We start from the raw sequence: 24,747 nt of genomic DNA, 5'->3' as shown, positions 1-24,747 counted from the left end.
AACACGGTGAAACCCCATTTCTACTAAAAAAATACAAAAAATTAGCCGGGCGTGGTGGCAGGTGCCTGTAGTCCCAGCTACTCAGGAGGCTGAGGCAGGAGAATGGCGTGAACCCAGGAGGCGGAGCTTGCACTGAGCGAGACTGCGCCACTGCACTCCAGCCTGGGTGACGGAGCGAGACTCGGTCTCAAAAGAAAAAAATTAGCTGGGCATGGTGTGGCGCACCTGCAGTATCAGCTACTTGGGAGGCTGAGTGGGAGGATCACCTGAGTCCAGGAGGTCAAGGCTGCACTGAGCTGGGACTGCACTACTGCACTCCAGCCTGGGTGACAGAGTATGACCCTGTCTCAAAAAGAAAAAAAAAACCCTCCTTTATTCCAAAGTCATGTACATATTCTCATATGCCAGCTTTGAGAATTTTTATTATTTTGTATTTCACATTTGGATCTATAATCCACACAAGATACATTCTTCACTTTTTTACTGACGTATAACTTACAGTACATGTATATTCATATAGTATATGTACATATTTTATATATATATAATAATAATTATTTTATTTTAGAGACAGGGTCTGGCTGTGTTACCCAAGCTGGAGTATAGTGGTGCAATCTTGGCTCTGCAACTTCTGCCTCCCAGCCTCAAGTCATCCTCCCACCCCAGCCTCCCAAGTAGCCGGGACAACAGGTGTGCACCACCATGCCCAGTTGTATTTTTTGTAGAGATGGGGTTTCACCATATCACCCAGACTGGTCTCCAACTCCTGAACTCAAGCAATCCACCCGCCTCAGCCTCCCAAAGTGCTGGGATTACAGGCATGAGCCACTGCACCTGGCCTAATTTATTTATTTATTTTAGAGACAGAGTCTGTCTCTGTCATGTAGACTGAAGTGTAGTTTCATGATAACAGCTCTTTGCAACCTTGAACTCCTGGGCCCAAGCAATCCTCCTGCCTCAGCCTCCTGAGTAGCTAGGACTACAGGTTTACACCACCACGCCCAGCTAATTTTACTTTTTTTTTTTTTTTTTTTTGGTAGAGACAAAGAGTTCTTGCTATGTTGCCCAGGACGGTCCTGAACTCCCGGGCTTAAGCAATCCTCCTGCCTTGGCTTCCCAAAGTGCTGGGATTACAGGCGTGAGCCACTGTACCCAATCTAATTTATTTTATTTTAGAGATATAGTCTCTCTCTGTCACATAGACTGGAGTATACTATTATCATCATAGTTCCCTGCCACCTTCAACTCATGAGCTGAAGCAATCCTCCTGCCTCAGCCTCCCGAGTAGCCAGGACTACAGGCACACACCACCGTGCCTGGCTAATATTTTTGTGGAGACAGGGTTCTTGCTACCTTGCCCAGGTTGGTCTTGAACTCCTGGGCTCAAACAATCCTCCTGCCCCAGCCTCCCAAAGTGCTGGGATTCCATGAGCCACTATGCCTGGCTCTAAATGCACAAATCTTAAGTGTTCAGCATGATTGATTTTTATGTACATATATGTACATTTAGTATAAATGTCTGTATGTATATATACGCATACACATACATATGGTAACCATGACCCAGATCAAGATATTGCTTATTTCTTACATTCTAGAAGTACCTCCTCCAGTCAATAACCCTGAATGTAACACTACTCTGCCTCTATCACCATCAATTATTTTGCCTGCTCTTGAACTTCACATACGTAAAATCAGATATATATATATTTTTTTGAGACATAGTCTCGCTCTGTTGCCCAGACTCGGGTGGCGTGATCACAGCTCGCTGCAGCCTCAACCTCCTGGGGTCAAAAAATCCTCCTGCTTCAGCCTCCTGAGTAACTAGGACTACAGGTATGTGCCACCATGCCCAGCTAATTTTTATATTTTTCTGTAGAAACAGTTTCATTGTGTTGCCCACGCTGGTCTCAAACTCCTGGGCTCAGGTGATCTGCTCGCCTTGGCCTAACAAAGTACTGGCATTACAGGTGTGAGCCATCGCGCCCAGCTAAATCATAAATTTTGTACACTTTTGCATATATTTTGTTCAACATTATCCCTGTGAAATTCATCCACATGTAGCATGCAACATGCTACGTGAACTACTGCTACATGTACGTTGTTGCATGCTATATGCCTGTAATAGTAGTTTATGTAGCAGTTCAGTAAGTTTTATTACTATATAATATTTCATCATATGAGTAACTACTACTTATTTATCCATTCTGCTGTTGATGAGCATTTGGGTTACTTCATTTCAAGGTATTATGAATAAATCTGCTATGAATATTCTTTTTTTTTTCCAAGACAGTTTCACTTATTGTCCAGGCTAGAGTGCAAAGGCACGATCTCAGTTCACTGCAACTTCTGCCTCCCGGGTTCAAGTGATTCTCCTGCCTAAGCCTCCTGAGAAGCTGGGATTACAGGCACGTGCCACCGGGCCCAGCTAATTTTTTGTATTTTTAGTAGCGATGGGGTTTCACCACGTTGGCCAGGCTGATCTTCATCTCCTGACCTCCTGATCCACCCGCTTCGGCCTCCCAAAGTGCTGGAATTACAGGTGTGAGCCACCGCGCCCAGCCGAAGTGGTACATGAAAACTTTCACTCCGCCACCAGGAAGACAATTTGCCCCACCTGTTCAATACAGTTCCCGCTCAACAAACCCCCTGCATCTCCTATGTATCAGGCAGTATGCTGAGCACTGGGACCTCAAGGATGAGGAAGATGCGGCTCTGCCTCAGAGGAGCTTACTGGCAGCAGGATGTTTCTGTCATGGGATAGACCCAGGGCTCACTAACACTCCAGGGGATGATAAAGCCTGGGGCTCACTGGCCCCATCAGCGTATTCAGACTGGCTGGCTGCCCATCAGGCTCTTGGGCCAGGGCTGCCTGCTCAGTGGGCAGCTGATTCTAGCTGCTGCAAAACGCCTTTCACTCAAAGGTGCTTTCTACCACTGGTTATACAGCATTCCAATTTCACCTGGAAGGGAGAAGCAGCTGCCAGCTGTGTCTTCTCTTTCCCAACCACAAAGTAACACGGTTTTCACTTGTGTCTCTGTTGTTTCAGGCTTTTGCCAATCCCCTGCCTCACATGCCTTGAAACAAGCACTTTCAAAGACCAAGACCTCCACAACACAAGGGTGCAGGCTGAGGCTTCTCCCACTCTGGGTCCTGCCTGCAGTTACTGGACTCAGGCCATGGCTGACTCCTTCATCACAGCTAAGATGCTGCTGGGTTTAAGGCACTGTGACTTTCTGTGCCACTAAGACTGACAAAAAGTTGCCAAGTGATGAACCATGACACAAAAAAAGACACGAACTGTGGGACCCAGCCCAACTTTAGAGCTGTTAAAATGCGAGCAAAAATGCATCCCGGAATGGATGGAAACCCATCATTCTGGTTGGTGTGACCTGCTCCAGTGCCTACAGGACGTGTCCTGACAGCGTGGGAGGGGATGTGAAGGCCACCCAGTCAAACAGGAGATAGCGTTAGCATCTGAACTTTACTTTGTTCCCTCTCTCCCTCCTGGGGCCCAGTACCCGCCAGCCAGGACCTGTTCCTCCTCCATCTCACATTCTTTCCAGGTTCAGGACTTAAATATATCTTGTTGCTCAACTCCTTGCCTTGGCCATGTTCACTCTACAATGCCGCCCATAGATGGCGACCCCTCTGTCCAGCACATCCCTCCGCCTGGGCTCCTGTCTCCCCAAGTCCTGCAAACCCCAGCCCCAGCCTTTAGCGTTCAGCCGCCCTCCCGGCCTCCCTCATCCTCCCTGGCGGCCTCGCAGTGAGATTTCAACATGCTTTTTTTTTTTTTTTTTTTTTTTTTTTTTGCTCTTTTACTTTCCTGACTAAAAGAAAAATAAAATAATTTGTTTTAAAGTGTAGCCATGAGGCCAAATAATTACGGAATCCCACGTGCTTTGGGCTCTGATGTCAAAAGAGCCAAAATGAATTCAAGACTATTACAACGGTGCTGTTTTTGCGAATACTGCTTTTTCAAGATGCCTTATTCCTAACATCAAGTTTTAAATCCATCCTTTTAAACAAATATTTAATAGCCTGGGAATGCTGGCGAGGGCAGCGGCTCCGGTCAGCAAGGACTGAGCTCACAATTCGAAAGATGAAAGGAGATGAGTTCTACCCACACACAAAAAAGTAAAACGGTCTCTAGCGTCATAAACTCCACATCCATCAAACTGGGCAGGGGCCGGGAACAGAAAGCCTTTCCGGAAAGAAAACACCAGCTGCCCTTTGCACTCTGGGGAACATTAAAAATCAAAACAAAACATACCACATCAACCAAAGCATACACCAGTTCTCAAATCAATCGAAGGAAAGTTCCACCCCACCAAGGCCGGCCTGTGGAGAGCAGGGCCCGGTTCACGTGGAACCCGAGCCACGCGGGGTTGCAGGAACCTGAAAAGCGACAGAGCAGCCCGTTGGACGCGGTGGGACCGACCCGCAGGGCCTGGACCAGCCGGGAGTCCCAGGGAAGTCAAGGGCTCTCCGAGCGCCCACCACGGGCCCCTGCGGTTCCTCGGCCTCAGTTTCCTCACCTGTAAAATGGAGCCGCCGATCCTGCCTCCTGAGTTGTGGAGCGAGGCCCGCACCTGGCAGCCTTGGCCACGGAGGGCGGGAAGGGCAGGGCTCCGGGGCCGGGGGCGAGGGAGGGTGGCGGGAATTCGCACGGCCTGGGAGGACGGGGCCGGCTAGCCGGGAAAGAAAGCAGGAGCAGGCTCCCCAGGCGGCGCGGTGGGAGGACCCCAAGAGCTGCGTCCGTAACTCCAGGGCCGCCAACCTTGCTGAAGATCCGGTTCTGGGGATTGAGTTCCGGCTCCAACCCAGGGGGCCCGCGCACAGCCGCCACCGCCTGCAGCCACCGCCAGCAGGGGAGCTCGGCGGCCACGTGCGCACCCGCTTCCTGTTAGCCCTCACGTGGCACCTTCTTCCTGCCCTCTCTCCACGTGCGCATCCACGTGCGCGGAGCTGGCTGTCGGAAGCTCCTGCACCCAGGCCGGCCCGGGACACGCGCGCTCGTGGCCTGCATTTGCCAAGATGGTGAGACAGTGGCCCAGCCCAGTGCCTCATGCCTATAATCCAGCACTTTGGGAGGCTGAGAGAGGACCATTGCTTGAGCCCAGGAGTGAGAGACCTGCCCCGGCGACATGGCGAGACCCCGTCTCTACCAAAAATACAAAAATACAAAAATTAGCCTGGCATGGGCCCGGCGCGGTGGCTCACGCCGGTAATCCCAGCACTTTCGGAGGCCGAGGAGGGTGGATTGCTTGAGGTCAGGAGTTCCAGACTAGTCTGGCGAACGTGGTGAAGCCCCGTCTCTACTAAAATTACAAAAAAATGAGCCGGGTGTGGTGGTTGGCTGCGCCTGTAATCCCAGCTGCTCCAGAGGCTGAGGCAGGGGAATTGCTTGAACCAGGGAGGTGGAGGTTGCAATGAGCCGAGATCGCACCACTGCACTCCAGCCTGAGCGACAGAGCAAGACTCGGTCTCAAAAAAAAAAAAAAAAAAAAAAAAGCCGGGCGTGGTGGTGTTTACCTGCAGCCCCAACTACTTGGGAGGCTGAGGTGAGAGCATTACTTGAGCCTGGGAGGTGTAGGCAGAGGTTGCGGTGAGCCTAGATCGTGTCACTGCGTTCCAGCCTAGCCAAAGAGCAAACTCCCATCTCTAACACACACACACACACACACACACACAAACACATACGTTGAGATAGCTCCGTCTGGCATTGAGGAGCTTCCCTTGATGGGAGATTTACACAATTATTCTTAAAGGAGTGGGAATGGGCGTTACTGTTAAGCATGTAGCGGGATCTCCTGGATGTGCGTGTGCATGCTAGTACACCAAGTCACATGTCTCATTAGCATTTTAATTCTTTTTTTTTTTTTTTTTTTTTTTTGAGACGGAGTCTCGCTCTGTTGCCCAGGCTGGAGTGCAGTGGCCGGATCTCAGCTCACTGCAAGCTCCGCCTCCCGGGTTTACGCCATTCTCCTGCCTCAGCCTCCCAAGTAGCTGGGACTACAGGCGCCCGCCACCTCGCCCGGCTAGTTTTTTGTATTTTTAGTAGAGACGGGGTTTCACCATGTTAGCCAGGATGGTCTCGATCTCCTGACCTCGTGATCCGCCCGTCTCGGCCTCCCAAAGTGCTGGGATTACAGGCGTGAGCCACCGCGCCCGGCCAGCATTTTAATTCTTAACCCAGGGGTGTGTTTTTTAGCATTAAAATGAGCATAGGTCATTCCAAGGACACTCTAATCATGGGTTTCTGTACTTGTGTGAATTTGGGGATTTTCCCTTCTACTGTTCATCCTCTTTGCTGCAGGATGTTCTGACCAGGAGCCGGATGTAGTTCATGCACCAGTGGGCGGTTTGGTCTCTCCATCAATCTGGCAAGTTCATTCCCCTTTAAAGGAGGCTGTGACCACCCTATCTAACCGACCTCATTTCCCCCCTCGGAGACTTTGGGTCCATGTTCTTATGAATTGTGGAGGGCTGGGTCATTTTTTCTGGAGCTGCTTCATGCTGAGACAGGACCAGGGCCCGCAAAAGTCTCCTCCTGCTTGATTTAAAATGATAGGGGTCATATCCTTCTCTGGGATAAGCTGAAATCCTTGCATAACTATCACTCTGACGTGGAATTGTAACCTAGAAGACACAGACTTTACATGGAGCTTAAAAAGCAAGGACCAAAGGTCAGTAGTAATAAGATGGCTATTTTAGGTCCCATGAAAGGTAGCAGAATGAAGCATCACATCATTATTCAGCAAGCAGAAGAACAAAAAGAGCTCCTACAAATAGGAGACCTGAGATGGGACTATCTTACGTTAAAGTAATCTTAATCTCTTTATTTGGAGTGTTGGTGTCTTTTCTTGAAAATGAATGAATGTTAGGTCTTCTATAGACTTACAAAAGGATTTTTGATCTTTAGTTGTTGATGAAGAGTCCTGTGGAAACGTAAGGGAAACAATTTTTCTCCTAGAGACATGCACCCAGCTGGCAATGTCCTGGATTCTCTGGACTGTGGTGTGTTATGCTGGTCAGCTGGGCTACTGAGAGTGCTCCTATGAGAAGGGATTCAGTTGGTTTCATTGGTTTTAAGGAAGCCCCCGACGAAGGTAGGAAGCTTTCCCCAACAAGGGAGTTAGGTATTCAAGTCCTCGAGTCTGCAAATTAAAGATTGGGTGGCTGGGCGCAGTGGCTCACACCTGTAATCCAAGCACTTTAGGAAGTCAAGGCAGGAGGATCACAAGGTCAGGAGATCGAGACCATCCTGGCCAACATGATGAAACCCTGTCTCTACTAAAAATACAAAAAATTAGCCAGGTGTGGTGGCAGGCACCTGTAGTCCCAGCTACTCAGGAGGCTGAGGCAGGAGAATGGCATGAACCCAGGAGGTAGAGTTTGCAGTGAGCAGATGAGCAGAGATCGTGCCACTGTACTCCAGCCTGGGTGACAGAACGAGACTCCATCTCAAAAAAAAAAGGAAACTGTCCTCTAGGCTGGGCATAGGGACTCACACCTGTAATCCCAGCACTTTCAGAGGCTAAGAAAGGCAGATCCCTTGAGTCCAAGAGTTTGAGACCAGCCTGGGCAACCTGGTGAAACCCCGTCTCTACAAAAGACAGAGCAAGACTCCAAAAAAAAAAAAAAAAAAAAAAGGTTGGGTGAAGTATCTGGTCCGGGTTTTTCATCAATTCCTGTGGCAGTGCAGTGTTTGGCCTACTAGGGTCAAGGGCAAAAGGTAAGGACTGACAGGCTGGTCCCTGTATGTAATAGAAAATTAGCTACACCTGCCACGTCCAGGGTCACTGGGTTCCTCTGTGGTAACGGGGACTGAATGACAGCCGGTGTTAGCCTTGGGGCTTCTCGGTCTTTAGTCAGGGCCATCAGGGAACTGGAGGCTCCTCTCTCCCTCTGGAGTTGGGGACGGTCCCGCTTCTGGTGACTGGCATCTCTGCACTGTGGATATGGTCTAGGTGGAGTGGACTTTTGGGCATTTTGCTCCTTGGCCTGGCAGTTTTGGGGCCAGTGTCCTGGTTTTCAGTGTAGCAGGTGTCCCCAGATTGGGGCTTGGTCTGGATACGGTGGCTTGTTCTCTCTGATAGCGAGGGCCAATAATCAGAGGCCTGGCGTATGTCTCTTGCCTCTTCCCTCTTTCACTTTTTAGCCTCTTCCACTCTATCTCGTTATAGAAGACCTCGAAGCCTACATTAAGTAGCTCTTTCGTTGGTGCCTGGGGACTTACAGCCAGTTTTTGTAACTTTCTCTTAATATCTGGAGCAGACTGACTAATAAAATGAGTCCCCAGAAGAATTTGAGCTGCCTCAGAGGCAGGATCTCCACTGGTCTATTTTCCTAATGCCTTTACAAGGCATCTCTGTGAAGACTCAAAAGGACCATATTATATTTCAAAGGGGCTGGGTTGGAGATTGGTCTTGGGAGCCGCTCTTACTTGGAGGAACGCTAGAGGCAATCCCTTTAATAAGAACTCGGAGGTCTCTTGCCAGAGCTTCACCAGAGTCGTCTTTATGATTAGCTTTTTCTGGCTCTCTTGAGGACGGAGGTCTCCAGGAAGCATGTAAATGATCACTTACTCCTAGAGTGGTAGTGGCTTGCTGGGTTATTTTGGCAACAAAGGAGGAGCCATTGTTGCTTTGGAGTGACTTAGGTAACCCAAATCGGGGAAAGATTTCTTTCAAGAGGCACTTGTGCCTTTTCTGTTTTGGTGGAGTAGGTTTCAGTCCATCCCATGAAAGTATCTATAAAGACTAGTAAGTGCTTAAATCTTTGTACCAGTGGAACTTAGGGAAGGTGTAACTGCCAGTCTTGCCCTGGGTACCTTCCTCTCCTCTGTACTGGCATCAGTAATGGAAGTGGCCTTATTTTCCCTTCTGGGTTATCGATAGAGTAAAGTGGTCTCGCTCTAGTGTCTGCTTTTGCAGTAGTAGCTAAGCCTATTCCCTTAAGGGCTCATGTGACCAAAGCGTAAGAGTGCCCCTTCCTAGGTGTAACCCCCTTGGATTGATTTGCGTTGATGACCTTGAGGTATTAAAAATTTTGGCCAGGCGTGGTGGCTTATGCCTGTAATCCCAGCACTTCGGGAGGCCGAGACGGGCGGATCACGAGGTCAGGAGATCGAGACCATCCTGGCTAACACGGTGAAACCCCGTCTCTACTAAAAATACAAAAATTAGCCGGGCGCGGTAGTGGGCACCTGTAGTCCCAGCTACTTGGGAGGCTGAGGCAGGAGAATGGTGTGAACCCGGGAGGCGGAGCTTGCAGTGAGCAGAGATCGCGCCACTGCACTCCAGTCTGGGCGACAGAGTGAGACTCCGTCTCAAAAAAAATAAATTAATTAAAAAATAAAAATAAAAAGGCCGGGCGCGGTGGCTCAAGCCTGTAATCCCAGCACTTTGGGAGGCCGAGACGGGTGGATCACGAGGTCAGGAGATCGAGACCATCCTGGCTAACACGATGAAACCCTGTCTCTACTAAGAAATACAAAAAACTAGCCGGGCGAGGTGGCGGGCGTCTGTAGTCCCAGCTACTCGGGAGGCTGAGGCCGGAGAATGGCGTGAACCCGGAAGGCGGAGCTTGCAGTGAGCTGAGATCCGGCCACTGCACTCTAGCCTGGGCTACAGAGCGAGACTCCGTCTCAAAAAAAAAATAAAATAAAAATAAAAATAAAAATAAAAATTTTGAATTTCGGGTCCACCACCATCATTAGGGTCATATGAATATCTCTGTTCAGTTGCCCACTCCCTTTCAGTTTGTGTGTCTGCAGGCACTAGCTCAGGAGCCGTAGTTTCTGGGATGGGAGCCCTACTACAAATGGAAGGGATGCAGTCTGTTTAGCAGTTACATTTGCTAAATTAATCTTTTTTTTTTTTTTATTGTTGTAGAGTTCCCTCTTTGCTGTCCCCTGCAATGCATAACATCAACTGGTAACTGCTTAGTCTTTGGGCTAAGTCTGACATTGAGAAAAGAATGTGAACTAAAATGGTCCCTGCCTCTTTGTTAGTTAATTCCCTAAGGGGGAGTAGCCTCTTTTCTGGCTTTGGTGGGTGTCCTAGCGAGACTGGGCCCTTCTGGGAGTGTTGGGTGAACAGGTTGAGATGGAAGAGGTGCAGCGGAAGACTCCAAGTCTGGTGAGGAAGGATCACGAGAAGGAGTAGAAGCTCTAGAGGTTTGAGGAAGGATCCCTGGACTAGATTTGAAGAAGGAGAGCTGTTAGTGGGAGGCATACTTCCTAATACAGTATCACGAATTACATCAGGTTCCCCTGAACCCTTTTGAACAACATGGGCACAACATATTTGTCACTGGTCTCTAAGATACTTGTGGGTTTTAATTTTTTTTTTTTTTTTTTTTTTTGAGACAAAATCTTGCTCTGTCGCCCAAGCTGGAGTGCAGTGGCGTGATCTCGACTCACTGCAAGCTCCGTCTCCTAGGTTCTTGCCATTCTCTTGCCTCAGCCTCCTGAGTAGCTGGGACTATAGGCGCCCGCCACCACGCCCGGCTAATTTTTTGTATTTTTAGTAGAGCTGGGGTTTCACCATCTTAGCCAGGATGGTCTCGATCTCCTGACCTCGTGATCCACCCGCCTCAGCCTCCCAAAGTGCTGGGATTTCAGGCGTGAGCCACTGTCCCTGGCCTCCACTGCCCTAACTTCTTTGTCTGTGTTCAGGCTCTGTGTCCTTCAGACCCTCCACATTCCTCCCAGAAGACCCTGGAAGGAACAGAAAGGGAGCTTTGGCAAACAGGGCTGCTTTAGGTAGTTCAGCAACCGCAGCACAGAGGACCCTTGCAGGGCCTGGCCACATCCAGCCAAGGACCTCCCCAATCTCTTCCTCTTCTTCCTCCTCTCCCTCCATCCCTTCCCTTCTCCTCCTCCTCTTCCTCCTCTTAGGATCTCTCTTCCCTCTGCCCTGCTCTGCGGAACCACGTGCTACATGTGCCCACTCCTGGTGAGCTGATCTCTCAGCCCAGTTAGGAAGGCATCTTTCAAACGGTCCCTTGGATAGTGATCCTAGTGATGGGACCGACTTAGGGGAGAGGGGCTGCAAGTTGGGCTTGCTCCTTCCCAACTCCTCTCATGTGAATGGCTGCTTATTCTTCCAGAGGTCAGCCTGGAGTGACACTTTCAATTATTTTATTCACTTATAGCCCCACTCTGTGTAATCATCATGTTTTGATCCTCTACTATGTGCTATATACAGTACATACATTTTAACTTATTCCCTATAATCACCCTATAAAAGGGAAATTAGAGGTTCAGAGAGGTTAAGTAAATTGCTCAAGTTGCACAGCCATGAGGTGAGGGCCATTTGAACGCGTGTTTCTCTGATTACAGAACCCATTCCTTCCCCTCCATATTCCACTGCCCGATTTCAAAAAGGTTATTAGAGAAAAGATAGAAAATCCAAACCAGGAAGAGGAGGAAAAGCCAAACTTTGTTCAGGAAAGCTAATGTGATTGTTGTGAATGAACATTAAACCTGGCTCTGAGCTTCTTGGAAGCAAGAGAAGGGAAGGGGGTGGGGAACACAAAGGACTCCATGCTTCTCTCTCTAATATAGAGTTCTATGGTAGAAGGAAATAACGTGTTTTTCCTTATTTCCAATTCCAAAAGTAATTTCTCCTGTGTGATTTTATACAAGGACATTATGTAACAAAATGGATGTAGGTTTGAATAACCAGGTATATCAGAAGATGGAGAAACAATTGTCCTGTATCATGCACCCTTCATTATGCAGTCATTCAACAAAGCTGAGCACCTGCCACACTGCCTAGACCCAAAACATGTGCCAAAAGATAATAACCCTGCCGTGTACTCAACCCCACAAAGGAGGTGTGCCCGGAGGGCTGCAGGAGCACACAGAAGCGAGATGGCAACCCTGCCTGGGAGAGTCCAGTGACCTCAGACAAGGTAACATTTGCCCAAAGTCTTGAAATTTGACTTGGAATTTACTATTTATCTCCAAGAGGATAAAAAGCATTCAAGGCAAAGGGAATAAAATGTGCAAAGGCGTGAATGCTTGAGGCCTGAGATGTCGCTTATCAGTGGGCAAGTGTAGGACTGCTAGGTGTCAGCCAGCCTGAGGAGGACCTTACAGGGCCGGGCAGAATCCAGTTCGGGTTCAGGACTCAAGGAACAGGCCAAACAGAGATGGGAGAGGTGGGAAACAGGGAGTCCTGCAGAAGGTGGTTGTAAAATTGGAGTGTGGGAGTGGATGTCAAGGCCCTTCACAGGGGCCACTCCAGGGACTATCGCTGGGGAAGAACTGACAGACATGAGAGAGACGGGAGAGGGGTTCCCCTGTGTAACTCGGAGGATGACCCCATTTACAAGGTGAGTGGGGTCAAGGTGAGCTCCGCTGGAAGCCATGCCAATTTTGTTTGTTTGTTTGTTTGAGACGGAGTTTCATTCTTGTCGCCCAGGCTGGAGTGCAGTGGTGCAATCTCGGCTCACCACAACCTCCGCCTCCCACGTTCAAGTGATTTGCCTCCTGAGTACCCGGGATTACAGGCACCCACCACCACGCCTGGCTACTTCTGTATTTTTGGTAGAGACAGGGTTTCTCCATGTTGGTCAGTCTGGTCTGGAACTCCTGACCTCAGGTGATCTGCCTGCCTTGGCCTCCCAGCCATGCCAATATTAAGAGCCCACACAGGATGGGGGGCTGAGGTCTAACAGGAAATTATTCCTGTAGATTGAGTGTATAAAATCAGAGCAAACATCTGTGAAGGTAACACTTCCAGACACTACTCATGGGCCTAGGAGTCCTTTTGGGGAGAAATGCCTCCCCTGAGGACAGAACTGAGATGCCAGGAGGAGGGATGAATGACTAATGTGTGTCTTCATTATCTTCCTTATATGTCACCTTTTTTTTTTTTTTTAACTGCAAAGAATATTTTCTTTTATATATCACTAGCTGTGAATTCTTGTCATGAGTTGTTACATAAATGCTGCCTAGGGCCATTATCCAAGTGGCATGACCATTTTATGTCCACAATTCACTTCTGTATTGATAGAATTTTCTCTTTTTTTTTTTTTTTGAGACAGAGGCTCACTCTGTTGCCCAGGCTTGAGTGCAGTGGCGTGATCTCTGCTCACTGCAACCTCCCCCTCCCAGGTTCAAGCAATTCTCCTGACTCAGCCTCCCTAGTAGCTGGGATTACAAGTGCTCGCCACCACACCAGGCTAATGTTTGTATTTTTTAATTTTTTTATTTTTGAGATGGAGTCTCGCTCTGTCACCCAGGCTGGAGAGCAGTGGTGTGATCTCGGCTCACTGCAAGCTCCGCCCCCCTGGGTTCCCACCATTCTCCTGCCTCAGCCTCCCGAGTAGCTGGGACTACAGGCGCCCGCCACCATGCCCGGCTAATTTTTTGTATTTTTAGTAGAGACAGGGTTTCACCGTGTTAGCCAGGATGGTCTCAATCTCCTGACCTCGTGATCCACCTGCCTTGGCGTGAGCCACCGGGCCTGGCCTACAGTGAGATTTTTAAGAGACATGTTCCATGTCCACAGCCTATTGTAAATGCTGTACCACTTTCTCTTCCAACGGCTTTCCTTTGCCTGCAAGAGGAGTTCGAATAAAATAAATGTTTTGCTTGATTTCTTTGATGTCCTGGATTTTCTGTAGTTCTTTATTTTTCTTCAATCTGTTCATTATACATTTAGCTTGGCGTTTCTTTTGTTTTTATTTTAAGTTCTGGGATACATGTGCAGAACATGCAGGTTTGTTACACAGGTACACATGTGCCGTGGTGGTTTGGTGCACCTACCAACCCGTCATCTAGGTTTTAAGTCTCTCATGCATTAGGTATTTGTCATAATGCTCTCCCTCCCCTTGCCCCCCACCCCACGACAGGCCCCAGTGTGTGATGTTCCCCTCCCTGTGTCCATGCGTTCTCATTGTTCAAATCCCACTTATGAGTGAGAACATGTGGTGTTTAGTTTTCTGTTCCTGTGTTAGTTTGCAGAGAATAATAGCTTCAAGTTTCATCTGTGTCCCTGCAAAGGACATGAACTCATTTTTTGTTTTAAGGCTGCCTTTCTTTTTTTTTTTTTTTTTGAGACAGAGTCTGTCTCTGTGTCACCCAGGCTGGAGTGCAGTGGTGTGATCTCAGCTCCCCGCAACCTCCGCCTCCTGGGTTCAAGTGATTCTCCTGCCTCAGCCTCCTGAGTAGCCAGGATTACAGGTGTGTGCCACCACACCCAGCTAATTTTTGTATTTTTAGTAGAGACAGGGTTTCACCATGTTGGTCAGGCTGGTCTCGAGCTCCTGACCTTGGGTGATCCACCCACCTCAGCCTCCCAGAGTGTTGAGATTACAGGCGTGAGCCACCGCGTCTGGCCAGCTTGGCATTTCTGTTTAATCTCTTCAGCTCTCTTAATTGCATCAATAGTTTTATTCCATAGGGCTTGCTAGTGTATGATAGGTTCATTTCTACGTTTTTCAAATTCAAATGAATGATCCACTGTAAGCTCTTTACCGGGAATGTTTTAGTCCACTTGACTCTGCAAGAATTGCATCTCTTTTAAAGTTTTTATGACATTTGGATTTTCAAACTCTGAACACATTGTAGTCATTGAGAACAAACATCATGCTGTGGCTAGGGTAAATGGGCCCTAAACAGAAATACCACTTTTGATATACACATTGAACCTTTGTAGGTCCCCACTGACCAAAAGCCAAGTTTGAGAGGAGGTCTTTTTTTTTTTTTGAGACGGAGTCTCACTCTGTCGCCCAGGCTGGAGTGCAGTCGCGCAGTCTCAGTTCACTGCAAGCTCCGCCTCCCAGGTTCACGCCATTCTCCTCCCTCAGCCTTCCGACTAGCTGGGACTACAGGCGCCTGCCACCACGTCCGGCTAATTTTTTTGTATTTTTAGTAGAGACGGGGTTTCACCGTGTTAGTCAGGATGGTCTTGATCTCCTGACCTCGTGATCCGCCCTCCTTGGCCTCCCAAAGTGCTGGGATTACAAGCGTGAACCACTGCGCCCGGCCCCCTTGTTTTTCCTAAAAAAAATGTGTAGAGAGATGATTTGAGCTCATGTTCTCTGATGTCATTTTTTGGAGGGGAACCTTCTGAAAGGTTCCTTCACTGAATCTTCTGCTCACGGAGCAGGACTGTTGTTGGAGACAAATGTTCATTCAGAGGATGTGTTCGATAGCTCTGCAGATTCATTCACTTATTTCTTGACTGCACACCCAGGTGTTGGTGCTAATCTGTAATGTCTTCCCCTTGGCTTACAAAAAGATAGCATCATCGTCTCCATGCAATCAGTGGGGTTTATGGAGCACTTACTGTGCGCTAAGCCCCATGCCAGGCACTTGGATAAGGAGACGAGTTTGTTCTAGGAGGTCCTTCCCTTGAGGAACTCACACTTAGGCGGAGAGAAAGGTGGACCCACAGGCCCCTATGAGCAGCAGAGGCATCAGAGCCCCTTCCCACGTCTCACTACAACCCTGCAAGGTGAACCTTCCTTGCTTGCTTGCTTGATGCTTGATTTTTAAAATTGAGATATAATTCATATGCATTACCATTCACTCTTTTAAAGTGTACAATTCAGTGGTTTTTATTATATGCACAAGGTTTTGCATTCAACTCTTAGATGAGAACGCCTGTGCCCATCAGCAACCACGCTCCATCCCTCTCCCCCAGGCCCTGGCAACCACGAATCTACTTTGTAGCTCTATGAATTTGCCTATTCTAGACATTTTGTATAAAAGGAACTGTTTGGCAGGGTGCAGTGGCACGTGCCTGTAATCCTAACTCTTTGGGAGGCCCAGGCCGGTGGATTGCTTGAGCTCAGGAGTTCAAGACCAGCTTGGGCAACATGGTGAAAGTACAAAAAGTACAAAATGTAGCTGGGCGTGGTGGTGCGTGCCTGTAGCCAACTACCTGTGGGGGCTGAGGCAGGAGGATTACTTGCGCCCAGGAAGTTGAGGCTGCAGGATTCCAGCCTGGGTGACAAAGTAAGATCCTGTCTCAAATAAAATAATTTAAAAAATATAAAAATAAAAGGAACTCTACAATATGTAGTCTTTTGTGTCTGGCTTCTTCGATATACTGTAATGTTTTTAAGGCTTATCTATGTTGTAGCACATACCAGTACTTCATTCCTTTATATGGGTGAATAATATTCCATTATATGGCTGTTTCATGTTTTGTTTAATCTATTCATCATCAATTGATAAACCTTTGGGTCATTCCCACCTTTTCGGTATTGTGAATAATGCTGCTATAAATATTTGTGTACAGGTTTCTGTGTGAAGACATTTTCAGTGCTGTCCCTGGATATGCCTAGGAGTGGAATTGCTGGGTCACATGGTAGATTAATGTTGAACTTTTTTTTTTTTTTTTTGAGACAGAGTCTCGCTCTGTCTCCCAGGCTGGAGTGCGGTGGCACGATCTTGGCTCACTGCAAGCTCCGCCTCCTGGGTTCACACCATTCTCCTGCCTCAGTCTCCCAAGTAGCTGAGATTATAGGCACCTGCCACCATGCCCGACTAATTTTTGTATTTTCAGTAGAGACAGGGTTTCACTGTGCTAGCCAGGATAGTCTCGATCTCCTGACCTCGTGATCCACCCGCCTTGGTTTCCCGAAGTGCTGGAATTTCAGGCAGGAGCCACCGCACCCCGCCAATGTCGAACTTTTTAAAGAGTTGCCAAGTTGTTTTCCCAAACAGCCGCACGATTATATTTCTATCAGCAGCGTATGAGGATCTGATTACCCCCATATCTTTGTGAACATTTATTATCGTTTGTTTTGTTTTGTGTTCTGAGACAGGGTCTCACTCTGTCCCCTAGGCTGAAGTGCAGTGGCGTGATCATGACTATGGTCCACTATAGCCTCAACCTTCCAGGGCTCAGGTGATCCTCCCACCTCAGCCTCCCAAGCAGCTGTGACCACAGGTGCAGCCACCACACCCAACTAATTTTTGTATTTTTTGTAGAGACAGGGTCTTGCTCAGGTTGGTCTCAAACTCCTGGGCGCAACCCATCTGCCCACCTGAGTCTCTCAAAGTGCTTGGATTATAGGTATAAGCCCTGGCACCTGGCGTTATCTGTCTTTTTTTTATTTAAAGTGGTATCTCGCCGGGCGCGGTGGCTCAAGCCTGTAATCCCAGCACTTTGGGAGGCCGAGACGGGCGTATCACGAGGTCAGGAGATCAAGACCATCCTGGCTAACACGGTGAAACCCCATCTCTACTAAAAAATACAAAAAACTAGCCGGGCGAGGTGGCAGGCACCTGTAGTCCCAGCTACTCGGGAGGCTGAGGCAGGAGAATGGCGTAAACCCGGGAGGCGGAGCTTGCAGTGAGCTGAGATCCGGCCACTGCACTCCAGCCTGGGCAACAGAGCAAGACTCCGTCTCAAAAAATAAAATAAAATAAAAAATATAAAGTGGTATCTCAGTGTGATTTGGATTTGCGTTTCTTTGATGATGAATATGTTGAACATATTTCCATGTGCTTATTGGCCATTTAAAAACTTTTTTTTTTTTTCCTAAATAGAGATGGCATTTCCCTATGTTGCCCAGACTGGTCTTGAACTCCTGACCTCAAGCAATCCATCTGCCTTGGCCTCCCAAAGTATTGGGATTATGGGCATCAGCCACCATGCCCGACCCTATTGGCCATTTGTATGTCTTCTTTGGAAAAATGCCTATTCAAATACTTTACCAGTTTTGTTTTGTTATTTTATTTTGAGAGATGGAGTTTCATTCTTGTTGCCCAGGCTAGAGTGCAATGGCAATCTTGGCTCACCACAACCTCCGCCTCCTGGGTTCAAGTGATTCTCCTGCCTCAGACTCGCGAGTAGCTGGGATTACAGGCACGTGCTACCACGCCCGACTAATTTTGTACTTTTAGTAGAGATGGGGTTTCTCCGTGTTGGTCAGGTTGGTCTTGAACTCTCAACCTCAGGTGATCCGCCTGCCTCAGCCTCCCCAAGCGCTGGGATTACAGGCATGAGCCACCGTGCCCGACCCTCTTTTTTTTTTTTTTTTTTTTAAGAGACAGGATCTTGCTCTGTTGCCCAGGCTGGAGTGCAGTGGTACAATCATAGATCATTGTAGTCTCGAATTCCTCAGCTCAAATGATCCTCCTGCCTCAGCCTCCTGAGCACCTAGGACTATAGCCAGGTGGCACCATGCCTGGCTAATTTTTTTTTTTTTTTTTTTGAGATGGAGTTTTGCTCTTGTCGCCCAGGCTGGAGTGCAGTGGCCCGATCTCAGCCCACTACAACCTCGGCCTCTTGGGTTCAAGTGATTCTTCTGCCTCAGCCTCCTGAGTAGCTGGGATTACAGGTGCCTGCCACCACGCCCGGCTAATGTTTTATATTTTTAGTAGAGCCGGAGTTTCACCATATTGGGCAGGCTGGTCTTGAACTCCTGACCTCGTGATCTGCCCGCTTGGCCTCCCAAAGTGCTAGGATTACAGGCGTGAGCCACCCGCGCCCAGCCAACTTTTAAAATTTTGTAGAGATGGGGGTCTCCCTATGTTGTCTCAGCTGGTCTCAAACTCCTGCAGTGTGGTGGTTCATGCTTTGTAATCCTAGCACTTTGGAAAGCAGAGGCAGGAGGATTGCTTGAGGCCGGAAGTTTGACACCAACCTGGGCAACATAGCAAGATTCAGTCTCAACAACAAAAATAATAAGAATTAAAAAAAAAAAAAAAAGACAAACTAAGGCAGAAAGAGGTTAAATAGTGTGCCTGAGTGGTTAAGCCCAATTCACATCCCTGAGGAAGTGCAGGTGATCAGTAAACATCTGAAAAGATGTTCAACTGCCTTAGCGGTCAAGGAGCTGAAATGTAAACACCAACAGCACTAAGGGCACTAATTTTTCCTTCATCCAGTGGGGCTAAATTTGCAAAGGCTTGGTGGTGGGGACTGATCCACACATGCCCTACTGGTGGGAGCATGAATTGCTCCAAACTTTGGGAAAGCAATTTGGCAGAATATATTATTATTATTTTTTTTTTTTTTTTGAGACGGAGTCTCGCTCTGTCACCCGAGCTGGAGTGCAGTGGCCGGATCTCAGCTCACTGCAAGCTCCGCCTCCCGGGTTTACACCATTCTCTTGCCTCAGCCTCCCGAGTAGCTGGGACTACAGGTGCCTGCCACCTCGCCCGGCTAGTTTTTTGTATTTTTTTAGTAGAGATGGGGTTTCACCGTATTAGCCAGGATGGTCTCGATCTCCTGACCTCGTGATCTGCCCGCCTCGGCCTCCCAAAATGCTGGGATTACAGGTGTGAGGCACCGCGCCCGGCCAACATAGGGTTAAATCCTACAATGCACAACCTCCCTCAAAGAATTATCAACCCAAGATGTCAGTTGTGCTGACATAGGGAAAGGAAAAAAAGAATAAACACCAAACTGCTAGCTTTTTCCTTATATATCTGTGCTGTTTGACTTATAATGTACATTTATTTTGACAACTAAAAAGTATCCTATAAAAATAATAGTAAGTTTATTGAGCTGGTAAAGACAATGATGGAGCAGAGGTGGCAGACCATTCCCCAAGCCAACTGTTTCCAAAGGAGACCTGAGGGACTGGGTGTGAGTGGAGAGTGGTGGGAGGTGGAAGCAGCAGGGGATGAGCGGGGATATCCTGGGAGCCTGGCCCTGACCTTGGAGCTCACTCACACAATCTAAATAATCCCAGAGTGAAGCTGAGGTTTTCCTGAGTTGGATCAGGGCCTGCAAAACTTTCCTATTATTAGGCAAGCCTACTATGAGAATGAGAAGCCTAAACTCAATTTCCATTTTATAGCCTGGAGTAAACCATTTCTGGTCAGACAGCAGGGAATCATAACATATCAGAGCTGAGTATCTCATTGGTTTGCTGAGGGGCAAGTTAGTAGGTGTTCCTCAGGAAAGGGTTTTGTGGTCAATTAAGAAGGGAAACTCTGGCTTAAACTGCAGGTAAATTAAGTAAGAGGTCTTTGCTGCAAGCCTAATCAGAGCCTTTATTATGCTAGCGTCCATCTCCAAAAGGGTGGTCATCAAATGCAGGACCTCCCTGTCTTGACCAAGTCCTTTTTCTTGAGATGGTATCTTGAGACTTGGATGGCATGGAATACACTCTGGGAAATACTAACCTAGTTGAACGACAGTTTTACTGATGTAGAAATGGTGGCCCAAAGGATAAAAAGTGGCTGAACTAGCTACTTTCCAGACCAATGCTTTTTTCTCCTGCCAAACACCTTAACCGCAGTTGCAAATTAACTATAGATCCTTGGGGAACATTCCTCAGAATTTTTCCCCAATTCAATTTGGAGGGGTTGCAGTGGAGGTGAGGGAGAAGGGAGTAACAGTGAAGCCATTCAAAGCAAAAATCATCTTTAAAAAATTTTGGCCTTAGAATACAGGTTTTTTTTTTTTAATTGGTGGAGGGGGCACCCAGGAAGACCAGACGTGCTCCTGTGAAGCAATGCTCCACCACCTCCTTTTGAAAATATCATAGCCTGCATGAGACAGGTGGGAGCACCTGAGCCTTCAATTCTCCCAAGTTGCCTCCAGTGGATCTCACTGGGCCAGGAGAAGCCCTATAAACTGGTTTTGTATATTTTATACAAGAAGTAAATTTACTAAAATTCCTGGACCCTACTATATACCAGACCTCTGCAAGGCATTGAAGATTCAATGATGAGCATAATTCCCACTGGAACGGGATTTTTCTATCTGGTAGGGAAACTCAGATACCGCATGCAGCCGGCCTGTCACAGGGCTATACTGACTAAAGCTCACCCCAAGAAATTTGCACATCTTAGCCTGGCGGCAACGGCAAGCTATGGACGGGCGACGTTTTCCGTTTCAAACAAGGAACTCCAGTCACAGCAGGCTCTGACTCCATTTCCTATTATCAATTCCCCTTCCTGCTCCTCCTCCCTTGGGAGCCTCGAAAAACAGTGGCCACTTCCTCCACATCACCAGGGCCTTGGTCCTGGTAGGGGGTCCCGCCCCCGGCCCTGTCCTCCTCCCCAGGCCGGGAGCTCCGCGCCTCCCACACACAGTACAACTCTAAATAACAGGAAAGTGGGCCAGGACTGCAGGTAGGTCCCATCCAATGCGACACGCTCGCGACGGCTCACTCCCTGCCACGAGAACCAGCCCTGCCACCGACCAGCCTAGTAAGGAACGCAGCGATCTTTAGGAGCCCACTTCTAAATTCAAATCATTTGGGTTTCACTAAGTCTCCTGACAGACGGGGACTTCATGACTTCCATCAGCAGCCTCCACGTTTGCAGAACACGGACTACCGGGCCACACACGTAGGAACTCCAGTGCGGTGCAGCCGCTGAGCTCCAGGGACCGAAACAACTTTCCCACCTCCCGGCTTTACTAAAGAGCAAACCCGCCCCCAAGCCTCAGCCGCTGCGCGGTGCAGGAAGAGGCCGAGCTGGGCATGCGCAGTTTCCGTCCCCGCCACCGTCGTGAGAGTGGGCGGGCTCGAGGGCTGGGAGGAAGCGGAAAGCGGACCGGGAGGAGAAAGAAGCCCGCCCCCGGAAGTTCCTCCTGTCTCCGCAGCTTGTTCCCGGAACTGCTGCTGCTAGTCGAGGACGCGATGGCTTCAAGGTTACTTCGCGGAGCTGGAGCGCTGGCCGCGCAGGCCCTGAGGGTTCGCGGCCCCAGTGGCGTGGCTGCGGTGCGCTCCGTGGCAACTGGAGGTACTCGGCTCGCCGGGCGTGCCAGGGACCAGACTGTTGCCCTCCCAGGGTGGTCCCAGGGCAGTCAAGCGGGGCTTGCCGTGCAGCTTCTCGAGGTCCCAGTGGCCGCTTACGGCCCCGAGTGCCTCAGGTTCTGCAGGCATCTCCCTGTAATTCTGGACCGCTGTTCCTGCCGCCCCCCGAACTGACTCCGCTGCGAAAGTATCCTAAACAGAGGTGCCGGGTGACCTTGGGAGGGACCGGGACTGCCACCGGGATGGGGAGGGGTCCGGCCGCCTTTCAAACCTGCGCCCACCTCAAGCCGAGTGGGTTCTACGTGCCTTTAGACAAATGTCGACAAATTGGCCTCGGTGGTTGGAGAAGGAGAAGCTCCTAGGCCAGGCGCGGTGGCTCACAACTGTAATCCCAGCACTTTGGGAGGCTGAGGCGGGCAGATCACCTGAGGTCAGGAGTTCAAGACCAGCCTGGCCAACATGGTGAAACCCCGTCTTTACTAAAAATACAAAAATTAGCCGGGCGTGGTGGCGCTAGTCTGTAATCCCAGCTACTCGGGAGGCTGAGGCAGGAGAATCGCTTAAACCCGGGAGGCGGAGGTTCCAGTGAGCCAACGTCGGGCCATTGCACTCCAGCCTGGGCAACAAGAGCAAAACTCCGTCTCAAAAAAAAAAAAACAAAACAAAACAAAAACAAAACTTCCCCCAGTGCTGTTGCTTGTGTGGATCGAGACTTGGTGATTCTTGGGGGACCATGGATATGAGTAGCCTTTAGGAGCTTGTGAGCCCACTAAAACTTATACAGAAGTCTCAGGGCGACATTTTCCTTGATCATTTCTGTTTGTAATTTTTCTGTGAGTCATTTTGGTCAGCGTCGTAATTCACGTATCTTCTTTTAGGTGGTATTCCCACCGATGACGAGCAGGCGACTGGGTTGGAGAGGGAGGTCATGCTGGCTGCAAGGAAGGGACTGGTAAGGAGAAACTCCCTTCTGTGTCTTCTGTGGAACTTATATGGCCTTGGATGTGTTCATAGTAGTCTCGTCTCTTGGAGTATTTGATCCGGGAAACTTGGCTTGTAGGAACAGTCCCCTGAGCTTCTGAAAGGTAGGGCTTATTTGGCATAATGGTTCAATTCTTTTTTTTTTTTCAGGACCCATACAATATACTGCCCCCAAAGGGAACTTCAGGCACCAAGGAAGACCCTAATTTAGTTCCCTCCGTCACCAACAAGAGAATAGTGGGCTGCATCTGTAAGTACCTCACCTCTATTTTTTATCCACTTGCTTAATATATCCTACAATACAGGAGTCTATAAGCTGCCTCAGATCTTCAGTGTGTGAGTGCATGTTGGTAAGTTTCTGTCAGGGTCTTGACCCTCTCAAGCCTCATTATGCCTGATAGTTCATCCTTACTGGAAAGAAGCGCGGCACAGCAGTAAGATTGGCTCACTGGGATTGTGGCATGAAGGAGTACCCACCCAGCAAATGTTTATTGTTGTACTGCTTCTATGCCAGGCATCATTTTAGACATTAGGAATACCTACCAGAACGGACCCTGCTTTGCATTCTGCATAGGCAAGGGAATTGTTAGAATTTACAGTGACCCTAATACAAGGTCATTTTACTCATAGGTGAACTCAGAGCCTCAATTTCTTCAGCTGAAGAATGAGAGGAGGGCTTGAACTGATCTCTTAAGATGTCAACCATAGGCTGCTTGTGTATCAGAGTTGTCTGAGGAAAAGAAATTCATGTTGAAAGCCTCCCTTTTTAGGCTAGATGACCCTCAACCACCTTTTTTCCCTTTTAGGTGAAGAGGACAATACCAGCGTCATCTGGTTTTGGCTGCATGAAGGCGAGGCCCAGCGATGCCCCCGCTGTGGAGCCCATTACAGGCTGGTGCCCCACCGGCTGGCACACTGAGCGCCTGTACTAAGTTACTCAAAATGTGCTGTAAAGTCTCTTCTTTCCAGTAAAGACTAGCTGTTGCAGTGGCTCCTTCTCCCATAGATGGCTGGTCTTACTTCTTTCCTGTATTCTTTGGGAGTCAGGGAATATTCTTATTTTGGGAATAGCTATCTGTTAATACTAGCTTGTCATCCACTTAGTGAAAGTGTGTAACCAGTGTATAGTGCTTAGATTAATAATAAGAACAGACTGACAACCCGTAATGCAATGAATGAGACCACCTAGTATGACAGAAGGGGGCGGGCTGAGGAGTCAGGCTGACTGAACTTAAAATATTGGCTCCATCATTTGGCTCTATCCCTGTGGACATGTTCTCAGGGGTCACGTACAACTACAAAAAGGTAAATACCTTGTGAGGTGCTTAATATGTAAAGAGCTGAGTGGATAGTAGGGCCTCACAGTATCATCATAGAGACAGGGTGGCCTTGTGAAGAGAGTTTTGGGGATTTTGAAGTCTTGAGGGACCCAGGTGCAAAGTAAGAATTCATGGGGAGGCCAGGTGCGGTGGCTCAAGCCTGTAATCCCAGCACTTTGGGAGGCCGAGACGGGTGGATCACAAGGTCAGGAGATCGAGACCATCCTGGCTAACACGGTGAAACCCCGTCTCTACTAAAAAATACAAAAAACTAGCCGGGCGAGGTGGCGGGCACCTATAGTCCCAGCTACTCGGGAGGCTGAGGCAGGAGAATGGCGTGAACCCAGGAGGTGGAGCTTGCAGTGAGCTGATACCCGGCCACTGCACTCCAGCCTGGGCGACAGAGCGAGACTCCGTCTCCAAAAAAAAAAAAAAAAAAAAAAAAAAAAAAAAGAAAGTTTGTAGCATTTATCTTTCATTTTATACTTATCATTTAATTTAGTGTTTTTATAAATTCCATATTTTATTTTTATAACTATCAATTATTTGAACAAAATGAATAATATTCAAAACTCTTATAAACATTGTGGAAGAGTTAGTGAGGAGGTAAACTTAAAAATGGTAAATTGTATTAATTCAATATGTTCTTAAAATACTAGTTTTCGGTAGGTAGGAGTCCAAAGAGTTCTCCAATTAGGCATTTAATAAATAAATTTTTTTTTTTTTTTTTTTTTTTTTTTTTTTTTT

The 24,747-nt window shown here is 48.3% G+C and overlaps 2 protein-coding genes and 1 pseudogene across 2 annotated transcripts in view; 1 reads left to right on the top strand and 2 right to left on the bottom strand.

The window, feature by feature from the left end:
• Positions 1-5,074, bottom strand: part of FAM178B (family with sequence similarity 178 member B) — a 116,172-nt gene extending 111,098 nt beyond the window's left edge. The window contains exon 1 of the mRNA XM_025353503.1: positions 4,543-5,074. Within this exon, the coding sequence (XP_025209288.1) occupies positions 4,543-5,074 (532 nt within the window). The remainder of the gene's footprint in view (positions 1-4,542) is intronic.
• An 8,433-nt stretch (positions 5,075-13,507) lies between these two features.
• Positions 13,508-20,784, bottom strand: LOC112604462 (annotated as a pseudogene).
• A 378-nt stretch (positions 20,785-21,162) lies between these two features.
• Positions 21,163-23,686, top strand: LOC112604612 (cytochrome c oxidase subunit 5B, mitochondrial). Its single transcript, XM_025353775.1, has 4 exons — positions 21,163-21,686; positions 22,579-22,652; positions 22,832-22,931; positions 23,488-23,686. The coding sequence occupies exons 1-4, from the start codon at positions 21,425-21,427 to the stop codon at positions 23,598-23,600; spliced, it is 549 nt and encodes a 182-aa protein (XP_025209560.1). The 5' UTR covers positions 21,163-21,424; the 3' UTR covers positions 23,601-23,686.
• Positions 23,687-24,747: the final 1,061 nt, after the last annotated feature.

The sequence above is a fragment of the Theropithecus gelada genome, chromosome 13 (genome assembly GCF_003255815.1).
Source record: "Theropithecus gelada isolate Dixy chromosome 13, Tgel_1.0, whole genome shotgun sequence".
In the NCBI taxonomy this organism is placed as follows: Eukaryota; Metazoa; Chordata; class Mammalia; order Primates; family Cercopithecidae; genus Theropithecus; species Theropithecus gelada.
This window is presented reverse-complemented; position numbering and strand designations above follow the sequence as displayed.